At 37.2% G+C, this 24,699-nt stretch overlaps 1 protein-coding gene across 1 annotated transcript in view; it reads right to left on the bottom strand.

Annotated features, from left to right (window-relative positions):
- The window catches only part of LOC127654875 (unconventional myosin-XVI-like), a 277,645-nt gene extending 256,865 nt beyond the window's left edge, over positions 1-20,780 (bottom strand). Inside the window, exon 1 of the mRNA XM_052142405.1 lies at positions 20,574-20,780. Within this exon, the coding sequence (XP_051998365.1) occupies positions 20,574-20,601 (28 nt within the window). The 5' untranslated portion in view covers positions 20,602-20,780. The remainder of the gene's footprint in view (positions 1-20,573) is intronic.
- Positions 20,781-24,699: the final 3,919 nt, after the last annotated feature.

Below are 24,699 nucleotides of genomic sequence, written 5' to 3'. Positions count from 1 at the left end.
TTGGCGCTCTTTCTTTCAAAGGCTTCGTCTCACCCTTTTCCCACGGGACTGCAAGTTCGATCAGGATGATCTTCTTCTCCTCCTCAGACCACATGACTACATCTGGCCATAGGTTTGTCTAGACGACCAGGGGAAGCTGCAGCCTTCCTACCATTCCCATGATTGGGCCTTTTGTAGTAGGTTGTTTGTTGTTTTTACTGAAGTTGATGGCTTTTATCCCTCTCTCACAAACTTGATCGATGGTGTTGGTATCCTGTGTGTTTGGTGTTTCTTGCTTCTCTCCTGCTCCAGGGTGTTAGCAAGCATCATGAGCACCTTATTATGTTGTGACATGTATCTTCCCTGGGTTAGTACTGTTTTACACCCTGACAAGATGTGTGCCACGGTGCCCCTCTCCCTACAAACTTGCATAGTGTGTCCTCTCTCATACCCCACTTGTGCAAATTTGTTGGAGTTGGGAGCATGTCATACACCGATCGCAGCAGGAAGGAGTTGTGGGCTGCACACTTGCCTCCTGATCTTGTAGTAATGCCTGCATGTCTGACTTGTTCATCCTGGGAGTCTCTGTATGTCATTACCACTTCTCTGTATGTCATTACCACTCTACACTTTGCCACCTTGAATTTTCACCCGGAAGACCTGATTTTTCCAACCTCCTCAGCCATTCCCCTGACTGCTTTTCAGTTTATGTGATGTTGTTCCTGTCAGTGAGTGAGTCATCAAACCACTTTCCGAATAATTTGATTGGATTCACCTCTATCGATAGAATATCTTCTCCCTGCACTTGCAGATTTAACCTGCTTATCAATTTGCCTTTTCTGATCACCATACACCATCACCATTTATTTAGCTTACACTTCATTCTGGCCAATGTTGCTATATGTTCAAGAACTATTAGCACCCGTCTTCATGGGTCCAAAAATGTGTGCCGAAACCTGAAGAGACCAGAAAATGTGCTATCCGTAACCAATTATTATTTGAAAGTTTGGACCAGGACCCATGCAGAACCAAGAAATGTACTACCCGGAACTGACTCGGACCATCTATTATTTGAAATCAGGATCTGGACCCGGCTGGGACACACAGACCTGATTGAACCCAATTCCCACAGCTAATTGCTATTAACAAGTTAATTTACAAGTTGTGAAAATAAAACTTTGTGTCTAACCTAATGTAACATTAGTAGCCTTCTCTCCTTTACCTAACTGTGATGCATACCATCCATCCTCCTTGCCAAGAAAGTTCTAAATTCTAAATAACCTTCTAAATAAAAGAGCCAATCATCAATTGGTAAAGTCAACACGTCACTACTGATATTAAACAGACCCGGGACACGAAGTACAAGAATGGGACTCGACCCGGACCCTGCTGACCGTTTAAAATATGGACCCGTACGGGTCCCGGGTCCTCGGGTTCGGATGGACCCCTGAAGACCTCTAGCACCCACCATGCCCCCACATGGTTTGTGGTTGTCAAAATGAGATCGCCATGAAACCTCTTACTGGGGGTTGTCGGATGCCGATTACATTTTTGGTCCCTCGATTTATTTCCCAGCAGCTGTTACAGCGAAGTTCATTCCCATAATAAAGATTGTGCAACCAGTTACAATTCCCTTTTCCAGGTCTTGCCACTGAGTTGTAAACTGGGCTGTTTTGAACTGTAATTGGATGCCTCCGATGTAACTGGAGATAATTCCCTTGATAAACAGAGGGATTTGGTAATGGTGCAAAGCTGCATAAATTAGGGCATGAGGGATTGATCCATAGGCGTTGGCCAAATTTAACCAGACCACTTTTAGGTCGCCTTTGTTTGCTTTAGACTCCCAGATCATCTGACTGAGAACTCCGGTGTGTTCCAGACCCCCAGAGAAGCCTGGGATCCCATGTTTCTGGATAGAGGTCTTGATGTATCTGTTCTCTGTCATGTACGAAGTCATTCTTTTAGTCAGCACTGAAAAGAAGATTTAGCATTCTACACATTGAAGTGAGATCGTTCTGAATTGGCTGATGGTTGAGGAGTTCTCTTCTTTTGGCACAAAGCAGCCTTCAACCTTCTTCCAGCATCCCGGAATGGTGCCCTTTTTCCAGATATTCCAGAACCAATTCCACACCCTCCGAAGGAGCATCGGGTAGTCTTATATACCTTATATGGTATACCACTTGGGCCAGGGGCAATCCTGTTCTAGCCTTATTCACCACCTCTTGGACATCCTTTCAGGATGGTTTGCTTATGTTGAGCTTTTTTTCCAGTTGTTTCAGCTCTATGAACTAACCTGTTTAAAAGTCTGAATCTGATTCTAAAAATAAATGTAATCAGGAAATTAAGTTTCAGGATTTAAAGAATGCATAAATAAGAAATATTTAAGATCACACACAATTTATTAATATATTAACAATTAATAAATTAATCAAATAGCCAAAGCAAATATGTGACATTATTCGTGTTAACTCTTTAAGGTGAAGTTTTCTTGCTTCCATTAAAGCACATGTGATGCTCTGTGGAATATTCCCAAATCATGCTGGGAAAACATGGATCTATAGGTTTCAAATTTTCACTTAAACTGTTATGCTGATGAATATTATTTGTAATGAAAAATAAACTGTATTAAATGTATGTATTTTTCATATTTATATACATATATATGGGCATAGGCACGTCATTTGCAAGGACAAATAAAAACTGGCACTCCACGTTTTTAAATCCTTAAAGAAAATCGTGCATCCCTATTTTTATTATATGATTCCAAGTTAAATAAGAATGAAATACCTGAGGTATATGAAGCCACATACACGTATACAGCCCTGGCTGGCCAAATTTGTTTTTATAAACATTTTGAGTAGAGATGTTCCGATCGATCGGCCTCCGATCAAAATCGGCTGATATTCGTCTTAAATCTGTGATTGGCGATAACGACACCGCGTCGTCATGCATTTGCTTAATAATTAGTGATTTGTGTTACAGAAAATCTCAAAGACAGTAAACATACCATAGATATAAGCAGTTTTAGCACTTGTTATGAATATATGTTTCTTATTTTTGAATGTATCTCTGCAGTGTGTGATGCTTTCATGGTTTTTACTGGTTGTCAGTATGTCACAATGGCATTTTGATATTGACAACAAAACTATTAATAACTGTTTCATTATTGTTGAACTTGGGCCTGTTCAAGTGTAACTGTTTACGCCACTTTTAAGTGGAATTGCAAAATTTTGAATTTGTTTTTATAGAATACATTTTTTGTTGCGACTATTCAAGTCAAGCTGTTTACACCATTTGTAAGTGTATGTAAGATTTCTATTCATCCATACAGAGCTCAGTGGATTTGTGATTTATGTTTGTACCTGAATATTAAAGTTAAAATAAGCTAAATACACCATTCTAACTAGAAGTTGATTTAAAAGTGAGTTTTATAAAAATGCTAGCTACACTAAGTTAAATGCATTAAGCTGAAGACATCTTTTAGTTACTTTTTTTGTAAGTTATTTTTGTAAACAAACAAAAAAAAAACGTCTGCAGCTCTATTATTTAGGCAAATACAAGTATCGGATGGGGACTCGGTATCGGCAGATATTAAATATTTAAATATCGGATTGGGATCGGGGGCAAAAAAAGCTGATTGGGACATCCCTAATTTTGAGTCCAATATAGTCAGTAATTTTAAGTTAGGAGACGTTGAGGAATCACCAGCCATCCTAAACTATTTAAAACTGGCCCAAAAAGCAAGACTCAAACTTTGGAAGAGTATTCAACCAGAGTGCCCTTGGGTTTGTCAAGTCATTGGACCGCACCAATGCTTAGACGACAATGTTAAAGTGTGAAAACCAATGTCAATCCCTAACAGATTTTTGAACAAACCCATTCGCTAAGTGACATGCACCAAAACACGATAGAGTACCGCCGCCCGTTCTATAGGACACACTGATGTGCACAAAGACATTTTGAAAGAGGTAATCCTGCCTTTCTGTGGGTTAAGAGAAAGCATTCTCTGTGCTGTGAGCTGTGATGATAATCAGACACCGGCTGAGGAAAGAAAGAGGGCATGACTGCTGCTTTCAATCTGCTCTGAGAGAGAGAGAATGAGAGACAGAGATAACTATCTGCTTTCAACATCACACCTGTTGAAACGGCTTAAAAAGAGGACATTGAAGAACACATATGGCACGCCGTCATTCAGCGGAGCATTTGCATATGGTCAGGTTTACTTTGCATAACACTGTAGGGTAGAAGTGAGTGGAGTATTAGATAGTAATTATGCCAAACAACAATCCAACAAAGTGACATATGGGATACATGAACTTGAGAAGCACTTGAGTTGAAAACAGCCTCAAGACAAAGACAAAAACGTCTACAGTTAATTCAGGATGGACTTCAAGGACATTGGTCATTAATCTTACAGTTCAAACAAAATCGATGTTTAAACACTGACCCTTAACACTTACTTAGTTTAATAATTTTAATCCATGACTTTAACTATACATAAGTAATATTTACATTATATTCATGATGTTAGCCAGAGGGGAACTGGCCCCCACAGTGAGTCTGGTTTCTCCCAAGGTTATTTTTCTCCATTAATCAACATCTTATGGAGTTTTGTGTTCCTTGCCTCATTCGCCTTCAGCTTGCTCACTGGGGTTATTAATACAATTATTATTTCATTACTTATTTTTAAACACGATTATCAATCGTATTTTATCTAATTACACAATGATGATTCATCGACATTATTGACATTACAGTGTTATCGTCTGTAAATGCCTGATCTTCTGTAAAGCTGCTTTGAAACGATGTGTGTTGTGAAAGGTGCTATATAAATAAAATTGACTTAACTTGACAAAAACAGAGAAAGAGAGAAGTAGACATAAAGTGTTTATCCCAAACCACAATTTACTGAGCGATACAATGTTGTGGAATCTGTCATCAATGGAAGATGAGGGATAAGTGTTTTTTTCTATATTATTTAAGTAGCTATTAATCTGCTAATCTGCCAATATTTGGCAATTTTTAGATTGTTGCTAGCAGCCAATAACAACGGCAGATCGTCTAATCATCAGTTATAATATACAGACAACCATGTAAATTTTAAATAAATACATTTCAGCTTTCTTATTAGGCTTAGGATCTATGCTTTTGCATGCATCAATAATGGAAGATTTTCCCGATGATTATCGATATATCGGGATTTCGTCAGCTACCTGTTGCACTATAGTCTTTGTCTTTTCAAACATATCTCTCAACACAACTATAATAAAATGTGAGCGGCAGGGTAAATTAAAGAGGGTCACACACCAGACATGTCAAACAGATGGCATGGCGTTTTCTAAAATTCAAATTAATAATTTTCAATGAAGGTACGTACACAGCGCAGGCTCACCGTCTCAGCAACACCACGGAGCGTAACAGGCATAGTTTTCCATTCATTTAACTCAAATCATTATCAAGGGACAAAGATCATTTACTCTAGCCATCATTGGATGATTGGATAATATGTATACGATTCTTTCATACAGTCTAAACAATGGATTTTCAATGACATGTCTTTTTGTGGTTTAACAACTTGAAATTGCATATTAATTGTTTAGTTAATGCAATTAATTCAGTTTCATACACTAACCTGCAAACTCATCAACGTCACTTTCATTCTTGGAGAAGTAGAAAAACCTTCATGTGTACCCATCATGTGCTTTGCAACCTATATATATCATCCCCTTGTGGTTCCCAATGCTATTATGCCAGAAATTCAACAGAAGCCCAACTGAGTGAATTGGAAAGCATGCAAATTAGCCTTCTAATTTAAATGTTGGCTTATGTTAATATCGATGCCTCAAAAATATATAAATAAAATAACATGCCAATCAATAATCATTATATTGATAGTTTATTACATGCCTAGTCGCATTAATTTAATTTAATTGGAAACTGAATGGTCCAATTCAACATGCTTAACGTCAGGGCTGGGTTTACGATTTTTAAGGCCCCAAACAACCGACCAACCCGGGGCACTATTAAGAAACTTTTAACTTGTAAATTACATACAATTTATTTTAAATCATAATTTTAGCCAAGTACATTTAAAATGTTTTCCAGTTTTTCCACAATAAAGTGATAAAAAAGCAATATTTACCTACATAAATGTTTACAAAACAAAACTTCACCAGTAACATGTTGGATAAATATACCCAACAATTATGTACTGTTGTCCAGTTTGTCATTATAATATGATACAGTATTAATATTATTTCTTTAAGGATTTGCTGTATATGCAATAGTAATATATTCATATATATGAACAGAGATGGGGATCAACACACAACAGCTGAGGGAATAACAGGAATACAGGGGAAAGCAATGTAACTAATAGGCATAAATGACAAACATAATTAGTTTAATGTCATAACCCAAATATATATCACATCCCCTTATGTGGCCACGCTACACTGTCTTATTTAATTTCACCTGGAGCTTACATTCTGATGCTGTAGTGTCCCATTTTGTTTACCATGTTGAAAAAGGCTGTATTTTTTGTAAGCATTGTAGGCAACATTCATTACAGAATTGTAACAGTAAACATACAAGACACGGCAGCCCCTCAGTGCACTAGAACATAAGAAAAAAAACGTTACTGTTTATCAAGCACTGAATCTAGAAAAATCTGGAATAATGTTAAACAATGTAGCAGTCACCTCTTTGCAACCTGAACTTGTTTAGAACGTTAAATCTTTGTGACACCTGCGCTAAAAACAATTTTGAATCGAAGTTCTTGTTAACTTGACACAGTGTCTAAAGATGTGCCGGTTCATCGTGAGACACTCAAGACGGTATGATACAGTCATACAGTATAATTACATGACTGTATGGCAAGGGATTTGAGCTCATATGAAGCTATATTTCTGAACACTGCCTATTCCCAGTCACGGAATCAAACAAGCACGATCTAAACTCAGCCAAGAATGAAGATCATATGGATTCATGTTGCAGCCATGAACACTGACCAAATACATGGCAACGGTGATGGTTTGTGCAGAACAGTTAGACGCAGTGCAGAAGTCAAGGACATTCGTCCAGCAGGTTTACATAGGAAAACAATAAAAAAAAAGCGCAGATGCACAAAAAACACATTCAGTGTGCACAGCCCTAACTCATGCTTTTGCGCATATCTGTCAGTGAGAGCACTGAAACAAGTTCAGACGGCCTATATATTTTTTCATAAATTACAAACCCGAACCCAAAGTGCTACGTGAACCGCTCTGAGAACAGCATATGTGCCCAGAACATGTCACCCCTCAAGCGATTTTTGCGGAGCTTTCCTACCAGAGAGGGGGGCCCACCGACGTCTGGGGCCCCACGCAACTGCGTGCTTTTCATAGTGGTTAAAACCCGCTACTGCTTAACGTGTTTTCTTGTGATATTGTGACATTAACAGACCTCAGTAATCAATGATATAATTGCCTTTAAAAGTCAGTGCCATTAAACTGGATATGTTATTAACTTTGTCACATTTTGAAACACAACAATGCACAAAATCAAGCTTGCATATATAGAAGCATCTGCATTCACGTACTTGTGTAGAGTATGTAAATGGTCTGCACTTATGTAGCACCGTTTTAACCTTAACGGTATTCAAAGCACTTTACACTGTGACTCATTCACCCATTCTCACACACATTCATACACCAATGGCGGTGTATGAATGCCATGCAAGGTGCTAGCCTGCCACTGGGAGCAACTTGGGGTTCAGTGTTTTGCCCAAGGACACTTCAGCATGTGGAGTCGTGTGGGCTGGGATTCGAACCACCAACCCTGCGATTTTTGGCCGACCCGCTCTACCAACTGAGCCACAGCTGCCCCATGTTTCTGCCTTTATTCAGAATCTAGAATTTCTTGAATGTCTACATTTGTCCTCTATTTTGAAACACTGTCCTGAAATACTTGTGAAAGTGTCTAGCACCACAGCTGAATCTACAGCACCAAAGCAAAAAAAATCAGGAGTTTAGCACAGTGTCAATTGTGGACGAACAGACAGACAAACACTTACGCTGTCATCTTTACTGTGGATGGCATCAGTTCTTGGTGACTTTGCCTGAAGTATAATCACTTTGAAAAAATAGTTTCATCTCCTACATCTCCTTTTTCCCCCCTAATACAACATCTCTTCCCAGGATCTGCAAACAGAACAGGATGCAGAGATTATTCATCCTTCAAATCTTCTGTTATCTTCCCTTTTCTGGCGCTGGATTCATTGAGGAGAGCAGCAGATTTAGGCTTTCTCTTTTTAAAGCTTTAGATTAAAAACATTTCAAAATTTGCTCCAGCACTGCAGTTAAATAAGCTTTTGGTCCTAAAAAGATCCAGTTACCCTAAAAACAGTGCCATAGTCTCTATCCTTTGTCTCTCCCCAGGAACGTTGGTAAGAGGAGCTATGACGCAAGCCCCAGAGGAAACAGATAGCATCTTCACACTCTTGGACTCTCATCGAATATGTGTTAACCTCAGCAAATGCATGTGTTTGGTAAAATCCAATTCCACATGGGTGGTTAAAACTTTAAACCATGTTTATTCCCAATACTAAGCATCGAGAGGAATGAGGCGAGTCATTCACACATTATCCAAGTTTTCAAAAACCTTTAATCACCTCCATCTGACTATACGCATACATACACATGTAAACACATACAGCTACTCAAGTAAGGCTTCCTTCAAGTCCTCCTGGGTAGTTCCTATATAAGAGTTTGCAAGTCGTAATTATGACATGGTGTTCGCTTAAGTGATTTTGGTCTGAATAGAATTGATGCATAGGTCCATTTTTTACACATTTTCATATTTTTTTCAACACCAGACAAAGACGATGCATATTTGTAATTTTTTGGGGACAAAATAAGGAGCACGGGATGCACATTTGGAGTGTTGAATGCACAACTGATGCACAGAAAATGATGGGTAATGACGTTTTGCTGAAAAGCCTGCAACTCATAAATGGAACTAAATAGGTAGTATTTATTGCTGTTCTTCATAAAAAGGACACAAAATACGTACAAGCTAAAATGTACTGTCAACATTCACCATTAACATTTGATTAATTAATTTTACATTATTATTTAACTGACACGCACCCAATTAAAAATTTCCCACTGGTAATTACAGTAATTATATTGTGATTAGGGCTGAAATGATTAGTTGACGTTATCGACAATGTCGACAATAAAAAATTGTTGACAAAAATGTTCTTTGTCGAATAGTCATTTGATCTAATGTAATGTAACACGAGATCACATTAAACTATTGATGACATGTGAGAGCAGCACTGCAGCTCGTGTCTGACTGAGTAGAGGACGAATTACACAGATCACAGTCCAGATGCTCTCCAAACTTTCCAAACAGCTTTAGGTGAGGTAGATCGCAAAGTATAAGTGAAATATAATGCAAAAATACAAGTAAATACTGCAGCATTCATGTTGTGGAATAGGTGCTGCCGGAGCTGCCGCTCCGCTGATGCAAAACTTGGTGTTGAGCAGCTTTTAAGAAACACCCCGACATTACATCTTAAATGCAGATATATTTAATGCGTTATAACTACAATTACACTGCAACAAAATATGTTTTTGATTTGTTTTTGTTTTGGCTTGTTTTCCAATATAAATATGCAAAACTCTTATAAAATAACGTATATTTTTTTATCAGCTATACTGCAGAACATAAAATTGCTATCTGAGAATGTTGAATATAATATTAAAACGAACAGATATTTTAAAATATCTAAATGATGCATTCACCTGAGAAGCAGCATATAAGATATTTATTATTTGAAGGCAGCATAAGTGTTATGATTGCTGTTATTCAAAAGCCTGCAGATTTAAACGCTGTGCCATGAACATTTGCCCTTCAAATGAATGACAATGTCTAACCCCGTCAAACACACAAAGAGCTGAAGGGATTCCCACAACTCCATTTTAACATCATGGATGTGGAAGACTGGAAGTCATTCTGCTTGTTTAAATCCTTGAACAAAATCCACAAGCCTTAACCCTGAGCTGAAGTCAGTAAAACACTTCCAGAAAACACCCCCAAAAAACACAAAGACACACACACTCACACACAGAGAGAGAGAGAGAGAGAAGAAGCATGAACACGGTTTCATTAACAAAAGGGAAATAGCTGTGAGCTTTCATCTCCCACTCAGCCTGCTATCAGTAAGCCACAGATATGTAGCGCAGAGGCACGGCAGTCATACAGTATAATCACATGACTGTATGGCACGGGATTTGAGCTCATATGAAGCTATATTTCTGAACACTGCCTATTCCCAGTCACGGAATCAAACAAGCACGATCTAAACTCAGCCAAGAATGAAGATCATATGGATTCATGTTGCAGCCATGAACACTGACCAAATACATGGCAACGGTGATGGTTTGCAATTTGGAGATTAGGTGCTACTCTCACAAAGTAGGATAGTAAAATTGAGAAATAAATTGCTACTGGTAAGAACCAATGATTTTCAAGTAGGTCAAGACACTGTGATTCGAATGCGGATGATAGAAACATAAATCCTCAAAATCTTTCAAACACAACATTGTCATGGTGTAACTTGAAAAAGTGTGGTATAGCCATCTAAATATGTTTCTAAAAAGGCATTGTAAAAAAAGGGAATTTCTGTAATCATTCATCATGTTTGCAAACATTAAAAAATGGTGGAGCAACACATGTTATATACATTATATTTCAGTTTATGTGAACATGAATTAGATTTAAGGGGTACAACAAAGATTTTCAAGGTTGAAATTTCTGTCGCAAAGTTTAGTTTAGTTTAGTTTACGAAGATTTAGGAATATAAAGTAGTCATATCACCTACATATATAATACTCTTATGTTTTTTGGTGTGGACAGCCCATGTACCCATTTACTATTACTGTATCGACAAAAGCAACAGAGACATTCTGCAAAATAACTCCTTTTGTGTTCCACAGAAGAAATAAAGTCATACAAGATTAGAACGTAATTAACCATGAGAGAATTATTATTTGGGGGTGAACTATTCCTTTAACACAGCAGGTTCAATGGTGACATAAACCAGGACAGAATTACTATATTAATTTGTATATGTAGTAATTAGCAGAAAAAAAAATTCCAGCGGTGATGAATACAAGAGCAGTTTGGCTTCGGACATCAGTATACGTATGTCAAGCGGCAGAAATAAGATGTTGCAAACTGCTAGTCCCAGCGTGAGACTGGATGCAGCAGAAATAGTCTCCCTCAATGTATAATCTCTTCCCCCTGCTCTCCTCCATTGCGTCTTTCCTTTTTACGCTATCTCTGTCTAACAAAGCCATCAGCTTTTATTCTTTTCCATTTCACAGCCCCTTTAAAGTCCCATCCACCAGCTGTTCCCTCCATCCCTGAGTCTTTATTCAGCCATTTATCACCAACTTTTCCAGCTGTTTTTCTTTCTTTCTTTCCTCTTGACCTCATTCATTGCTGCCTGCAACACTGAAAAGAGTCAACTCCTTTTTAGAGGACACAACCACCCACTCACACACACTCACACACATTACAGAAGTTCTTCTCAAAGTCAACATGAAACAGCATTATCAAACCATTTTATTTCCGTAATGTGAAATCCTTCCAAGTAAAAACTAATTTAGATTTTATTTATCAAGGAATTATTATTGTAAAATATAAGTGTTGCATACCACAATGGAGACCTGAATGTGAGTTTGCAGTCACTCGTGGAAGACAGTTTTTGCTGTTTACTGAACTAAGAGCTTTAACAGGGACAGATGTGATTTCTCAGTACACCTTTTCAATGGTATATGTCAGGTTTAGCGACATTTTGTCAATCTTGTCTTAAAAAAATCATGTTACTATACCTACATTTTTGCATTATTCCGTTATTTTTGTGTGGCTCATTACTTATCACAGTATGGATATTATAAACTATTTCACTAATTTTACAATTTTGCCAACTTGCTAACTCACACTACTCTGCACTCCATTCATTCCTATTCAAATACATCCGAACACAGGAGACTGGGAACACAAGGTCCAGCAAAGAAAGCTCAGATTCCACTGTGGAGGAAGGTTCAAGTTTGGTGAACTATGACATGCAAATTTGGATGATGAGAAAATTTGACCAATATGAATGGCTCAATTCAAAGGAAACATATTACAAAGCTATGTGTTTTATTGTTGCAGTGTGTTTTAACATTTTAAGATATATTTTTGTTATTTGTGATTTATTATTTATTAAAACCAGAAGTTCACGTGACATCATATCCCTTTCTTTGCATGGTCTGAAATCATTTCGCAAGCTAAATGTATAATGTGACTGCCTCTTCAATCCAAAATCTCTCCACCTCCAAAGACAGTAAACCAAATCTCAACAAGCCGAATATACAAAATAATTTGCAGACAGAGTGCTTCTGACTGGCTAGTTTTCTGATTGGCTAAAAAAAAATATTTTACATAGTCTCGAGCTGTCACAGAGACAGGTGTGATTCCTCAGTACACCTATTTCAGTGACATCTGTTAGGTAGTAGTGACATTTTATGTGAATTTTCCAAAAATAGCACCTTATTATTTGGCACAATTTTAGAACGTTTGCAATATCTACTGATTATTTGTGCACAGTAAGACCAGGAATGTATGTAGGGTCGATTTTAACTTTATGTTTACTTACAGAACAGAATCCACGTAAACCCTTGGGGCATGAAAATGTTTACAGTATTGATATTTACACACATACAGTGTGTCATGGGTGCTGGTTGAGTTGGTGACACTGATAACACAACATGCCACTCATTTACAAGTGAACGAGGCATGTGTGTGTTAGAGAGTGGCAGTGAATGATAGGAATTATAGGATGGAGAGAGGGAGATGGGTGAGGTTTTATCCTTTAAGTAGCTTGTGTCTCTGTTTCTTGGCTCTCAGATATTGATTTACACTAGAATATTTTACGAGCTTCTGTTAATATAAAAGGAAGGGCAATGGGGGGCATACATTAGCCAGAGAGCACTCTTTCTTTATCAAACACTAACATATTCAACTTGAAAACACAAACTAGTGTGGATGCACTGACTGCAAAAAAATATTAATGAAATATTATAAAATGTTTGAAAAAGAATCGCAATTTTCCATTACATGAATTAGAGTGGAAGTATTGTTACCACATTATCTGTATAATATTTGTCTCAAGTTGAGTTTTACACTACACATTTTATAACCAGAAACACTATGCAGTTCAAACCTGTAGGGTACATGCTTTGTTATTTATTATCTGTCAAATAATTTTATTAGTAATTCATATTTGCTATTAACCAATGTTGACCCAAAGCTTCGGAGCTTTGGTTTTCAGAGCGATTATTTGATTTCAGATGTAACCACAATAGTCTATTGGCAACATAGAAATACACAACAAAGTTCGTTGAGCGAGTCGAGCCAATGGAGTGGAGCATAACTTCGGTGTGCCTGTTTCTGTACGACCTGGGTTCGATTCAGCATTTGGCATATTATTTTTCCCATTTTGCTTCTTTTTGACTATTTTTAATAAAAAAATTATAATATGAAGGTAGTTGTACTATAGTAATATTGTAGTCATCCTGTTTTTTGGTGGAAAACATTGATTTGATGATATTAGCAATGGTGTTATTACAGTAATATGGTGTTAATATAACCATGTTTAATTTTTTTGTTACAATTATTTTACTACAACATACCACGGTGATACTTAAGTTAATTTATCTGTAGAGGACATCAGAACAGATCTGTGTTCCAATCGGTTTAGTGCATTATTTAGGACTTTAGAACCCTTTTAACACAATTTATCAAGAGATTTTTTAGAATGTTTCTTAAACAGACATACATTCACCCAAAGCTTCAGCGATTTACACCTTAACTGGGGGAAAGAGGTGTTAAAATCTTTTGTTTGAGCTGAAAAATATGCAGTGGGGACTTACATGATGCCAGGCAAGAACATGACTGATTACGTTTGCAACATACATTGAAAAAATATATTTACACTAACAACGAACAAACTCAGTAGGGCTTTATTCATTCTGGCTGTTTGTTTTTAATTTAATTACTGATTGATTTTATAATGTTGCATAATATTTGGGAGCAGCGTTTAGATGAGAAAAAGACGTTCAGATTTCATCCAGTGTCAGAATCTGACAAGACCACCATATTGTGAACGTGAAACTAGAGTTGGGGTACTCGAGTTCAGACTCAGACTCGAGTCTGAGTCACAAGTCCAATTTTAATGGACTTGGACTTGTAACGGAGGGGATGCATTTTTACTTGGACTTGACTCTGCCCTGAGCATTTCAGACTCTGAATGTTTTTCAGAGTTCAGCCGAGTCCATGGCATTTGTGATGCAATAACAAACAAACAAGCAAACAAATAACGTAAATATGGTGACCATCCGTCCTCTTTTTCCTGGACATGCCCTCTATTCAGACCTGAAAAAAACGTTGGGCCGGGATTTCAAATTTGCCTCTATATGTCGAGGATTTGGCTTTGTCTTCATAATTATGAAGACTCTCTACAGTTAGCATTCTGTGTATTTGATACTACACATCAGTTTTCACATTTATATGTCCTTACGTGTGATTATTCTGGCTGAGGGTATCAGCGCGCACTCACTGAAAGTGCTCTCTCTCTCGCCCACACGTGTGCTGTATGTGTGTTCACGAAAAAGATCGCCACACGTTCTCTGCAACTCTCATCCAGAAACATCAATAAATAGTACACTTTTGAAAGTATGTTTCCCAAATCTGCAAATTTTTAAATAGAACAAATGTTTGATCAGACTCATGTTACAACGCAAAGTCATTTCTATCTGAAAATGTTGACTATATCAACACAAAATCAAATATGCTGTGCATTAGGGATATTTAAAATAACATGTTGGATGAAAAAGACCATGATGGAAATTGTACTACTCAGTCCGTCACATATTTGTAGCACAACTGTAAAGTTGGCACTTGCATTTCAATGGCAAAAAAGTCAGAAAATACAATGAAGAACACATGTGAGGGGAGAAGTCTCTGTTCGATTATTATCCATACTACATATAATGTAAAAAAAACAAAACATGTCAGCTCAAGGAGAGTTTGTCATAAAAAAATATGATCTTAACTTTAGGAAAGTAGGCTATACCTGGATAAAGCAGGAGGACTGAAAATTGTGAAGTGTAGTAGAATAAAATTACATTTCTAATCTGATCGTCTCTGTTTCTGTTTAATTTTATGGGCATTAATACATGTTTTAATATTACCATTTATTAAATGTATTTAATTAATTACATTACATGTATTCACCCATAATTTTAGATAAAACAAAACTAAATTGAATGGACAAATTGAAAATGAAGTAGAAATAAAAACTAAAATAAAATTCAAAATAATAATAACTCGACTTGGCCTGTTATAGACTCGGTCTCAACTCAGACTCGACTGTTTAAGACTCAGACTAGACTAAGGTGGACTCGAACCCAACACTACGTAAAGCAAAGGCCTAAGATGACGTTAATATTGCTTGATAATGTGCACCATTTCACAGAGAATAAAGAAACCTCATTTGAACATAAAGATGCTTGCTACTGTTATCGCCATAGCTCAAACTGATAAGACTGTGTTAAGTTGCGTTGATCATATTGTTTTTGAACCACGTCAAATCTCCTGCTTCGGTATGTTTTATTTAGCTTTGCATCATTCTGCTGTTCAAGCTAATTAGCACTTGTTTTCATCTGTACAAGGATGCAGACATTATGTAATAAGTTTATTCAGAACTCAGCCCCAGTTAAACCATAACACTGGAGAATGTCGTAGACGTAACAGCACGGCGGGAGGCGTGATGAAAAAAAAACAAAAAACTAAGTGGAGCAAGTAGAACAAATCTTGCTCAGACGTCATATTCATTACTTACACACGTCGCGGGCTCATTGTCTTGGTTCACTCAGCTGCTGCGTGCGCAATGCAATGTGACAAAAAGCAATTATGTTCCACACTATCATGAACTACACTCAAGCTGTTGTTGGCTACTGTATAATGCCATTAAGTTCAATAATACATTTTATCCCTGTGCGACTGTATCGCAAATTATTTTACCTTTGAAACACAATCGTGGCGACAACTATAAGTTAAAAACCATGTATAAAATATATGCAGTATAATATGAACAAATGACCAATAATGATCTTAATGGACAGTCAGTTAGCACCCACAGAGCAAAATGGCTTTTTGTGAATCTGCTGGATTTATTTTACTATCTCCATGTATTAAAACAGACAAAAAGATAAGATGAAGGTTCACAATGTATTTTCATTTTGGTTTTCTGGAAGATAATTAAATAACTAATATCTATGGTGCCACAGTTTTAATTTACTGAAAAAGGTTGACATTTGAGCATTGTTTTCTGTATATCAATTCATGAGCTAACTAAGATATAACTTATATAATGCTCCATTGTATTTGCATTGTTAGATCACTATCAAAATGTAAAAACACAATACAAATAATAATATTAACAATTTAATCATAATAACTCTCACAATCTTCACACTACTAAATGATGGTGACAAAAGTGTCCCTTTGCAGCTCCTGGTGGTGATTTTGCGAACGTGTCTCATGTGTGAGAATTTAAAGTTTTCACGCGGCGGTACTCACTGCGGTAGTAAGACTCAATCTGGTTGATTAACCACTGTACATATCAAACCTTCAGGGGAATCTATGAAGAAACAAACATGCAATGTTCTGCTGGCTCTGCACCTGAGAGTGCGACCTTGCATATTCTCTCACCGTTTGCCTCTGGCACTGGCCACCATTTAGTCTCTCTGCCCAAACATGCCGGGAGAAAGATCAGATGCTAAAGATAGACTGATGCATTGGCTAGGCTGATTAATCGGCCAATATCTGGCCATTTTGAGACTATCGCCATCAGCAAATATCGATATCCAGTTGGCCAATAACATAAGTGGTTATTTGCCTTTATGAAAGAAAAGTGCATTTTGAAATACTGGGTGAAGTGTTCAATTCTATGTATGTCTCATTTGCTATCGTTAAAGGTGAAGTGTCTAATTTCGAAACCATTAACATCACCAAACGGAAATGCAAAAAACTTTTCTTACAGGTTTCCCAAACACTCCCGCCGTGTTCAGCTGCCTCAGTGCACAAGATCAGCATTCGCGGTACAAGTGTGTACATGTGCTTGCTTACTTCCGGTCATTTGAACGCTCATTAAAACTGAGTGAGATTTCATGGTGTGATCGTGGTGTGAGAAGGGCTTAATTATTGATGTGAGACTTCCAGAGAACACTAGATTTTAGGTGGGTAACTTTTGTGGGTAACACTTTAGTTTACAATAAGGCAAATGCAATAGCTAACATAAAATAACATTGAAAACAACTCTTTCACATAATTTATTAATTTATGTTCATTTCTATGTATACTTTTAACATGTCAAGATTTATACATTAACATGAGGTAATATATTATTAATGAACAGTGTTTAACAATGAACAATAGTATATTAAAATGTAACATTAAGCTAGATGAATGCTGTAAATACAGTTTTCATTGTTATTTCATTATTCCAAATGCATTAACTAATGTTAACAAATTTAAACTTGTAAAGAGTTATCAAAAAGTGAATAAAGTTGCATATGTGAAATCATAAGAAAGGCATTAACAGAAATTGCAACTTTATAAAGTGGTGGTTGTTGTCCAGCAGATGATTTATATGACATAATTACCCTGCAGTTGCATATCCAACTTATAAAGAGGTTCACTGCTGTTTCAAGTGTGGTTCTCCAAACAGTTACAGAGTGTACGGTATGGACAATTTTTGGCAAATTGTGGCAAATTAGGCCCTAATATGTGTTCCTTGAGACACTACAATACATTTTAAATTCATTTTCTGTAAACACCTCATATAAATGCCATTTTCAGCAGTCTATGTATTGGCCACACTATCTAAACCAGGAATAAAACATGGAAATCATAATGAACTATCCAATTGGTCGGACAGATCAAAGTCCTTCACCCAAGATTGCTCTTTTGGTTTAGCCAGTGTCAATGTGTTGGGCTGGTTGTGTTAACACTTTTTGATACAAATGACATGTGACTTAGCGGCCTCTACACATTGGGATACAAGACAGTCCATACTTTCTCTTATCCCTTTTCAAAGGTGCACTCAGTATTTTTTCCATATTAACAAAGTTGTACTCCTTAAGAATTTAATTGTAATTTGGAGCATATGTATAAAATCCTGAGCCCTTACATGAGATGAAGACACCAGACATATCAGTAACCTAATAAAAACAGTTTCATTCTATGTACCCTTATGGGCAGCCCCCATAAGGGTCCCCTTATGGGGGCTGCCATGTTAAGATCACATGACCAGTCAAATACTATTCCCTGTAACTGCCCAGTTATTGAATACTTTCACTCAGTAAACAGTAACTGAAAAGTGTTACGTTTGAATGATGTTGCATAAAGGCCCCTAAGTGTCAGTTTAAGTGCAAGATGACATACCTGTACATACAAAAATTACAAAGTGCACCTTTATGCATAACCAATCTGTAGGATGATTACTTCGAAAAGTGAAAACACTTTTGAAAAAACAAAAAAGTGTCGAGTGTCTTTAAAGGAAATTTAATATGTTATATTAGCAGTAAATAACTACAAACTCTGAAATTGGCATTTCTCTGTTCGGTCAGCGCCTCTTCTATGAGTTGCGCGAATATCTCGATCTAATGGGGAGAGATTGAAACTGCATCTGGCTGAGGCACAATATGGGATGCTCATCCATCGAGTGTGCACGCTTAATTATAATTCTATTATAATAATTATAACGCAATGGATTATAACTTGATGGCTCGTAAGTTATTGAATCATAAAATATATGTCACTGTGCATTTCTTATCGTGAAGAAAATTGGCAATACGCAGAATGTTTTTTTTTTTGTTAGTTAAAGATGGATTAAAGTGAACAGAAAAGTGAGATAGACTTTGCACCATTATACACTGCAACAAAATATGTTTAAAATATGTTTTTGTTTTGGCTTTTTTTCCAATATAAATATATAAAACTCCTTTAAAACAACATACATTTTCTTTATCTGCTGCAGAAGAAAAATGGTTATCTGATAATGTTGAATATAATATTAAAAATACAAATATTTTAAAATATCTAAAAATCCTTTAAAAAAAATATGCATTCACCTGAGAAGCAGAATAGAAGATATTTAGACTTTAGAGAATTGATCTTGAATATAAGTATATTTTGTCTTTACTGCACCAAAGAAGTATGACCAAGCAAAAAAATACACTTAAATAAAAAATACACTTATATATATATATATATATGATACATTCTCTTAAAGCAAGTATAAATAAAGTATATGTTGCTTCTCAAGTAAATGTATCTTGTTTTTTAGACATTTTTAAATGGAAAACAAGACAAAAACACTTGATAACATTATTATTTTTGCATTGAATTTCTTTATGTAGCCTATTATTCCCCTTCAATTCAGTGAATGTCATTTAGAGGTATTTTCAAAAGATGATTTTGTCCTCTTTATTGTTAGTAAAGCACATTTATTACAACCTTTTAAGTGAGGGCAGAAGCTGAATAATCGGTTATATATATATATATATATATATATATATATATATATATATATATATATATATATATATATATATATATTAATTAAAAAAGCAAAGGCATAATATAAACAATTGAAAGCAACAGAGGGGTGTGTGGGTGTTTGTTCTGATGAGTAAACAAAAGAGAAGGAATAGAAGATGAAGGAGAATTAGACTGATATTACTGAATTAGATCTGAATATAGATGAAAAGAGAGGGACACTTCCTGATTACCCCCTTCTCTCACATCAGCATCTGTATCCTCTTTCTAAAACACTCTCCCTCTAGCCATCCTTCTCTATTATCATACCTGCCTTTTTTTTTTCTTTTTTCTTTTTGACATAATCACAACGAACACACACCACAAATGCAAAGATGTGACACATCAAATACACACAGAGGAATCCTGCAGAGGCTGTCTGACTCTGTCACACACACCGACTGTCTCTCTGAATGCAGGCAGACTCCCGCAGGAGATCACTACACACCTGCAGAAGCCACTGGTCAACTTTTACCATGCTGCAACTTCACACACACAAAGGCTCACATGCACAAAGTCAGAAAACCACATCATAATTTCAGCTTATCTCTGATGCTCTCAGTGCATATGATGCTTTGGATGCTAATATGGTGTGCTTGCATTCAGTGTCCACATGAATTAAACGTCCATGCATTCATTTTGATTAATAATTGCTATAGTCATTATTAATACAACTATATACAATTAATAGCATTATAATTACTGTTGTCTTTATTTTGACTACAATAGAAGAGTCTACATCTATATACCGTTGAAACACACCCAATACAATTTCACACACACACATCCATCTCGATCACTCTCTCCAGCAAACGCATAAAATGACATCATTGATAAATGACATCATTGCCAGATGCATGTAATGAAAGTCGTTTCAATCCAAGCTAGTTACTCACAGCATTTGATGAAATGATAGTGTGACATTTTCTCCGCTGATCACGAAGCTACAAGTTCTCCGGTACGGTGCTGTAGTTACGGTTGGGATACATAATTCAGAGCCCAACCACTGGTATTCGGTTTATCTCCCTATGCATTATGCAGAACGATTGGGTTGCAGAGACGCTAGTGGTTGTAGTAAAGGAAGAGTGGTGAATGACTGGCAAGGTGACGGTACCGGCGCTTGCAGCTGCAGCTCGCGCGCTCTCTCTCTCTCTCTCTCTCTCTCTCTCTCGCTCTCTCTCTCTCTCTCTCTCTCTCTCTCTCTCTGTCATTGGCCTCTCAATCTGCAGACCATGACAGCCACACGTGCTATTCTAGCGCTACTGATAGACACGTCCGTGACCCCGCCCATCGCAGCACACACCCCCAATAGCTCACGGACACAGAACCGCGCCAAAATGCTCTCGCCAGAGAGAGAGAGAGAGAGAGAGAGAGAGAGAGAGGCGAATAGTGAGAAATGACAGAGATAGTGATGAGAGGACGTATGATATTTAAAGTTGAAGAAAGAAAAGAGGGTTAGACTGAAGAGAGAAAGGCTGAGGTAAGTTGCTGCAGTGCGGCTATTTGACACCGCTTCTGACGTCCACAGAATGGGGGCTACAGGGGCGCAAGCCCCTGCCCATTTCATTCACAAATCTAAAGGTGCACTTCACAAATCTAAATGTGCCCTTTTGGTACTGACAGGCTGAAGTGGGCAACACATACTGCACATTCAGAGTACATGTGATTACAAAAATTGGGCCACATGGGTTAATGAACCCTTGAGCACTCTGCTTATGACTTAATTTGTGCCAGGCATCCTGTACGCAGGTGCCTTGCGCTTATTTCTGACAGAAGTATACTTTGTTAGATTTGAGCGTATTGGTGTGCATAATTTATATTATCCAACATAGCCACTTCTGCCATTACTTACATTGCTCTGTACATAATATACTGTTTTTTGTTCTTTATATACAGATTGTATTAGATTTGCACTACGTGTGTGTATGTGGGTATGAAGGTGGGTGTATGTACGTATATGTATAATTATTTATTTTGTCTTCATTTTTGTTTTTAATTACCTATGTCTTGCTGCTGTTTTTGGTATTGTTTGTATTGTTGTAGACTGGAAGCTCCTGTCACCAAGACAAATTCCTTGTATGTGTAAGCATACTTGGCAATAAAGCTGATTCTGATTCTGATTCTGATATAAACACACTAATTGTACATCTGATATACACTGTACATAGTCCAACAATTAAAAACTAGTGTAGATAGAGCACAAGAACGCATCCTGTGTGTACACCTCTCTAGATTCTACAAAACATAGTTTTATGGGGTTACATTTCTCACTCTTAGTGTAGACGGGGTGTGAGCCCTGACAGCTTAACTACATGGCAACAGCATTTAACTGTCCACAAATTAGTTTTGACAAACTGTTGTTCTGGGTTAACTCTTTCATGTAAGTGCAAGGCCAAAGCTGTGAATTACAGACGTTATGTCAAGATGTCAAGCAAGATTTCATGTGACGTATGCAAAGGTGTAAAACACATAAGACTGATTATATTGCATTACCACTGCCATTTTGACAAGTTAATCTGGTTCGCTGTATGTTTGAGTGTGTGTGCATTTCTTTGTCCTTATGCCAAACACCTCCACACAGCCCACACATCAACTACACTTTACGAAAAAAAAAGCCTGAGTAATGGAGAATGAGACCAAAATAAAGCTTGTCATCTGTATCCAGGTCACAGATTTAACCCTCCTCTTCCTGCTTCTGCAAGGAGCGCCGGGACTCATTTGCAGTAAAATTCATATGGCGTGGATGGATATTCTAACAGTGTTCTATCTGGGGGAGCCTTTAATGTTTCAAACCATCATAAAACCCAAATTTCCATCCACAATCCATTAATCCACAAGACTTTAATTCACATTTACATCATTTACAGAGATAATTAACATTCTCATAGAACGTACACAATATGTTCTGAAATAGCTTGTTAGAGTGTTGATTGTGTGGAAGCAATTCTGTCAGCATGTCCACATCACTTAAAAAAAACAAAAAAACAAGGAATAATTATTATGATGAGGAGACATATTTGAAGGATGCATCTTTCTCGCTGATATCAGTCGCAACAGATGCACTCACCCAGCGCCCCTCAGCAGAAGGAATAGAAAATAAGGGATATGGAGGAATGACAGATGGAAGGGTAAATGATAGATAGAGATATGAAACCAAAGAGAAGGGTAATGATTGGGCTGAGGAATGGACAAAAGGAATATTTTATGCAGCTTTGGATTATTCAGTGGGTGACAAAAGACACTGTAGATGACAGAGATGTCATGACAAAAACATGAAAGGTGTGAGAGACTAAAACAGCCAAATGAAGAGTGGCATGGAAATACATTAAAATGTAATCATGTAGAAAAAGAGGAACTTAATTTTGTATTCAGGATGGACTTTTACTACACTAAGGCTCTGCTCCAAAACATAATAAGCTGCCTTGCTCTCTACAGCCAAAAGATATAAACGATATAAGTCGAAAAGATATAAAGAGTGCTCCTCATGCAAAGTGCACTGGTGACTGAACTCACAAATGGTTTCAGTAGTTTTACATTAGCATGTTGCTAAATTAATAATAACATGGAACTTTAGTAATAAAAATATACAGCAAATATTTACTAAAATTGATAAAATACATTTTTGATAAATATTTTCCCAGTATTGAATAATTTTAAATAAATATTTCTCTCAGAAATTTTAATTATTTCTCCATTTACTAAACCCATATGACCTTTTTATGCAGAACACAAAAGAAAGAATTATAATGTATGTCCTGTTTGCTGCTTTCAATACAATGATAGTTGATAGTGTCTCACTTAGGACCCAAATGTGTCATTAAAGGAGCTAATGCGAATTGTGAGACATATTTAGAGTCTGCTGAAGGCATTCGAATGGCTTTGGTGAAAAACAACAAATAATTTTAAGGAGACCTATTATGCCCCTTTTTACAAGATGTAATATAAGTCTCATGTGTCCTCAGAATGTGTCTGTGAAGTTTCAGCTCAAAATACCCCACAGATAATTTTCTATTTAAAAAAAAAAAAACTTTTTGGGTGTAATTAAAAACACACTGATTTTGTGTGTGTCTCTTTAAATGCAAATGAGCTGCTGCTCCTTGCCCCCTTTCCAGAAGAGGGCTGTGTCTTTACAGCTTTTGCTTCGGTTACTATAGCAACAACTGTGGGTGGGGATGGGGGGGGGTCGCTGTCCTTTTCTGCATGTTGCGGCACCATTTTGTGTCCGTTCTGCATAATGGGGTGGCTCATTTTAGCTTATCGCGGCCATCCCACCGGCCCGCTCAGTTCTCCCATTGGCAAGTCCGCACCTGATCGGCTCCAAAGTGTGTCGGCCCACTGGAAAATGCCTGGTATGCCAGATTACCAGTCCAGCTTGTCCACTGCGTCTTCAGTGGCTCTGATGCTAGGAGTACATGAAGACTCTTATGTTCACTTTTACAGCCAACAACAGAACACTTATGACGCTTACGAAGCAGAAACATTATTCTTCTCACTGTATCTGCTCCAGCACGAAAATAAATGGCGGACTGTGTGTAGTTCACTCAGGAGAGGAGGGTGGAGTCCATCACCAGTCGTGGGCGAGGCCTGCTCTAAAGTGACGTCACTTTAGAGCATAAATGAAAACACATTGTTTTTGATGAATAGAAAGATAAGAAAGAGGAGTGGGTGGACTTTTAACATTGTAGGGTGGTTGTGTACACACACTGCCGACTCACATTTATGTACCAAACACCATGTAAAAGTGAATTTTGCATAATGAGTCCCCATTAAGTAATTTTACAGTGAAAATTTGGAGTCCGGAGCATGCCCATGATGCATTCACTTTTTGCAATTCCTCGTACACATGCGCAAACGTTGTATGTTTGCTTTGCTATACGCAACAAATCATTTAAATTCATTTAAACTGACTGATCTCAGTTCAGAAGGCTCTGGGCTATCAGTAAAGGGTTACACTTTCAACATATGGAGTCATGTGACAAAACAACATGCCGCCAATCACAGCAGACTTTGTCTTTGGGAGAA

This window comes from Xyrauchen texanus, chromosome 14 (assembly GCF_025860055.1).
Source record: "Xyrauchen texanus isolate HMW12.3.18 chromosome 14, RBS_HiC_50CHRs, whole genome shotgun sequence".
Classification (NCBI taxonomy): Eukaryota; Metazoa; Chordata; class Actinopteri; order Cypriniformes; family Catostomidae; genus Xyrauchen; species Xyrauchen texanus.
This window is presented reverse-complemented; position numbering and strand designations above follow the sequence as displayed.